General features: G+C 43.2%; 1 protein-coding gene across 1 annotated transcript; it reads right to left on the reverse strand.

Moving 5' to 3' along the window:
- Positions 1-1,167: 1,167 nt before the first annotated feature.
- On the reverse strand, positions 1,168-2,532 carry LOC134477540 (prostate and testis expressed protein 13-like). Its single transcript, XM_063255652.1, has 2 exons — positions 2,024-2,532; positions 1,168-1,729 (listed from the first exon to the last, which is right to left on the reverse strand). Exons 1-2 carry the CDS (start codon positions 2,181-2,183, stop codon positions 1,509-1,511), a joined length of 381 nt encoding a protein of 126 aa, XP_063111722.1. The 5' UTR covers positions 2,184-2,532; the 3' UTR covers positions 1,168-1,508.
- Between the last annotated feature and the right edge of the window lie 2,024 nt (positions 2,533-4,556).

Consider the following 4,556-nt stretch of genomic DNA (forward strand, 5'->3'; position numbering starts at 1 on the left):
AAATGTTCAGCATCACTGGTTATTAGATGAAAATTTTAAGCATTTTAAAATTGATTTTAGATTTAAATATTTTACTCTATCTATAAAAACACGATGTAGTAGAAGTTAATAAACAAATATAATCCTGTGTATCACATGTAAAGTGAATGATTATTCAAAAATCAGAGTCTATAATTTTATAGCTTGTTAACTTTGCAAAGCCTACTAGGAAATCCTGAAGCTCATCATTTTTTGATATTTTCTGTTGCAGGGCTGCACCAATAAATGAAAAACATTTGGCTTTTACACGTGGACCCCACATTAAATGCGTGGTAATATTTGGACATTTCTGAAGACAATATCCCTTATATCCCAATAGACAGAGTTACTGGCCAACAATCAGGCAAATCCTCACCCTGATGTTCTTGGATTTGGCCATGACAGCAAACGAAGAGGATTGCGAACACAGTGGTACAGATCTGTGTTGTCCAGAACAGCCATGGCCATTGGTTTCCCCAGAATGATGGCAGGCACTCTGACCTGCTGGTCAAACAGAGCGACTCTTCCCTGCACCTGTTTCTAATTCCACACTGACAAGTGCCTTAACTCAAGCCTTCTCTCTACCACCCACCACAATGACGTCTTCCACTCTCCTCCCAGGCACTCCTCCTCAAATCTCTTATAATCCCTTATCTTTACTTCTATACTGTCTGCTTTCCACTAATCTCCTTTGGAAGCTCCAACAGAAAAATATTTTATTCTGTGGGCAAGAGACTTTAGAATTTTGTCTTTTGCCCAGGTTCAGCATCAGAACCTAAGGACAAGTGGGAACTTCCAGGAGGAATCAGGTAGCCAAATCTGGGAGAGTCGACTAGAAGGCAAGTGGAGATATGTGTGACCTATGAGTTTCCTCTTTCCATTACTGGAAGTGTGGACACAGAAAAGACTGAACTTCCATAGTTGGGTCTATTGGAATAGAGAAGAGATTGGGGTCTGGCTCTGGGGATATTTGAGAAGCTGCTGTTAGTGGGCCAGGAAAGAGCCAAGACTACAGGGAGACATGATTTTAGTTCATTTATTTATTTACTTTTCTGTTTTTGAGACAGGGTCTCACTATGCAGTTCAGGCTGGCCTTGAACTCAGTTTATATATAGCACAAGGTGTCCTCGGACTAGCAAAGTTCCTCCTTCCTTAGCCTCCTGAGTGCGAGAATTACAGGTGTGCACCACCGTGCCCAGACATGATTTTAAAATCTTAACTATTTTATTGTAGCATTTTGCTACTGTGGCCCAAAGCAGCTTCTGAGGTTCTTGGGATGAAGGATCACAAAAGGATGAAAAGACAAAGCCAGGGTCAGGTGGAGATCTTACAAGGTACAGCATATTTATTTATATACTGGGAAAGATGATGTCAATTTCAGCCCCTCTGCCTAGCAACCCATAGCTTGGATTGTCTAGGAGCTTGGTTTTTCTGGGCTATAGCAACTTCTTCGTGTGGCTAACTCAGGCGCTTTTTGTTTTCTTGTAGGGTCATTCGTAGTAGTTCGGTTCTTCTTGGACTTTAGGCGGATCAGCTATCAACCTTGCTTCCTCTAATGATACACGTCCTAAATCAAGGTTAGCGCTGCCATCATTACATAAGTTTTCATTCACGCAGCAAAATGTTTCTCTGTGAAAGTCGTGGTATAGTTTGGTTACTCCTCCTACGCAAGGCTTGCAAGACAGAATTGTATAACGAAACAGGTATCTCCCTAAAGAAAGAAAAGCAAGCATGTTTACTCTGTGTCATTTTACCATATTCTTGGCAGTGTCTTCACCCCAGAACCTCACTGGTGTTCTAGAGACTAGAATGAGTAGATGTCACCTATGTCTGTCTAATCATGAGCAGCCAAAAGACATCTTCATCCACACAACCCACACCCAGCTTTGTGTCTGGAAACCCCACATCCCTACCTTCTTCCAGGACCCCAATTTCTCTCTGCACCTCAGCTCCAGAGACTGTGCTCACACTGTTGATACTCTGTTTTTCTCTAACTCCCACTTACCTGAATCTCGATCATGAAAGTAAAAGTTTTCTGTGGAACAACTCTTGTTGTCTGGCAGCCAATTAAACTTCCAGCAGTTCTTCATGGGGTGGCGGCAATGCTCTCCATCAAAGTGTTTACAACTATAACAACGTCGAATCCCTAAAGAAAAGAGACGCATCCTTAACAGAGAACTCTAAAAGAAAGTGCTTCCACTTCAGAGGACTAGGGTGGGGGAAAACATCCCCAAAAGGATGCCAACACTGCCTCAGCTTCAGTCCCTCCATCAGGGACAGCTATGACTCCTTCCAAGAACTAAGGACTCCACTCCCTGGCTGAAGGCAGAAAAAAGACCCTGGAGTAGTATGAAGAGAATGAACAATTCTTAGATAACTCAAGAATGTCCTTTCTCCTTGTAGCATTATTTATCCAAACCAAATGCGCCATACATTTGTTCTTCAGGCTGCTGCCTGTGGAAAGAAGAAAATTCATCTTAAATCACTTGCCAGTATCACCGAAAGCCAGGCGCAGAAACCCCTTCCTTCCTCCCCACACATCCTTCCACCACCCCGCTCCCTTCCCTTCCCATCCCTACCCTCCTCCAGGAACAGTACTGTGGCCATGCCCAACAGAAGCAACCTAAGCATCTTGGGGTCCATTCTCAAGGAGTCCCAGTAGGAGCTTGAGGCCCTATTTATTGCCATCTCCTGCCCTCAGGCATCCCACTAGAATCACAGAATCATAAACTTCAGATCAAAACACCTGAATTCTCTCTACCACGTACCCAGACAAGGGTACATCTTGTCTATTTTTCTCACTCCTCCAGCTACTTGGAACTCAGCCCACCCAGATCCTCATTTCACTTTATGAGATCTCTCATAGAGTACTAATTTGTGGCGGTGCCCAAACTCTATCCTCTTCACTTTGATTGTGTTTCTGCTTGTTGATCTATGTGAAACATGTGTTAAGTTCACATCCACATGACATCTTTTCATATATGATAAAACTGCGGTCAAAAAGTACTGTGGATGAATTAGTCCCTTTCAGATAGCACATTCTTCCAGGCCACTCTCTCCCAGATGATCTCTAGGAGACCACATTCTTCCCAGAACATGACCCCAGAATAGAGAGCAGTACTCTATGAGGTCGTCTGAGTGCTCAATCCCTTCTAAGGGGACAGAACAGTCTAAGAAAAGGGGAAGTGGGGAGGAAATGAATACTGTGCCAATTTACCCTAATTCATTAATTTTTTTTCAGGCAACAAAGACCCTAACTCAGTAGTCCCTAAATCTTTTGGTACCATGATTGGGTTTCTTGGAATTTTTCCCTGGATGGTGAGGAGTTTGGGTAGTGGTGTGAGTTGGCAGGACCAGGGGGTGGTATTTCGGGATTAGATTCTCATTAAGAACAAAGAATGTAGACCTTGAAATGTGCAGTTAACAGAAGGTTCCTGCTCATACAGGAGCTAATGGCCCTCATCATCTTATGGGAGGCAGCGCTCTGACAGTGACGCTGGCTGTGGGGGTGGAGGCTGTAAATACAGATGAAGTGTAGTTTACTGGTCCTTCCTCTCCCTGATACGGATCCCTGGCAAGGGGATGAGGGCGGGAAGTTAGGTAGGTCTGGAAGGGAGTTTGCTCACTGAGTTCTTGCCTTTACTTTAGTTCTGACATCCCTCGTGCTATCAGCTGTCACTTTCGGTGGGTCTTTTCCAGTCCAGCCTATAGATAAAAGAATGCAACTCACTCACCACACTTCTCTCATGCCTTTCCTACTGGCTTTCCACAGAGTATTTCCCAGTTTGTGATTCTAGGGCTTTTCCTAATTTGTGTCATTTTGGTTCTCATCATTCATAAGATGAAAATTCCACAGATGCCAGAGATTTGGGTCTTACATCCTCTGCTTTCTCCGAAGGCCTGGAATCCTGTCCTGCATGTCTCAGGTCATCAGAAATGTTGTAGGAAAGATGAGCAGCATGAACAGATGCCCTTCACCTGTGTGGTTTAAGGGAATGGTGGAAGCCAGCATACTGATGGTCCCTAATTCCAAGCTCATGGAATGAAATTCCCAACCATAAGTTTGCAGTTAGCAATCCCTACAAAGCAAACAGAAAGCTTCCCTTGTTGCAGGGAATCACTGTGCATCCACTTTATGACAATAGACTCATTTCCAGAGTCACACACACGACACCCAAGCACAATCTCTCTCCTCTAATGCGGACTTTCAAGGTTCCCTATGCACATGAAAGATGGAAACCCAAGACTGCCACCCATCTGCTGTATGACATCAAACAAGTTACTGAGCCTCTCTGCTTCTCTATGACCTAATAAACGAAAAGTAAGAGCTATCACAGTTATATCTGAGATAGTTGTTAGTACTTTGTGAACTCACACGTGTGTAACAGGGGAAAAGGAACAAACATTTAATAAGTCAACTTGGTTTTAGAAGACTCTTTTAGATATCCTTAAATTCTATGAACAATCCTATAGTTTAGAAATAATTAACCTCATCTTACCAAAGAAACACAAGCATTTTAGGGTTTATGTATTTTTGC

This window comes from Cavia porcellus, unplaced genomic scaffold (assembly GCF_034190915.1).
Source record: "Cavia porcellus strain 051 isolate PalLab524CR breed Dunkin Hartley unplaced genomic scaffold, mCavPor4.1 scaffold_9, whole genome shotgun sequence".
Lineage (NCBI taxonomy): Eukaryota > Metazoa > Chordata > Mammalia > Rodentia > Caviidae > Cavia > Cavia porcellus.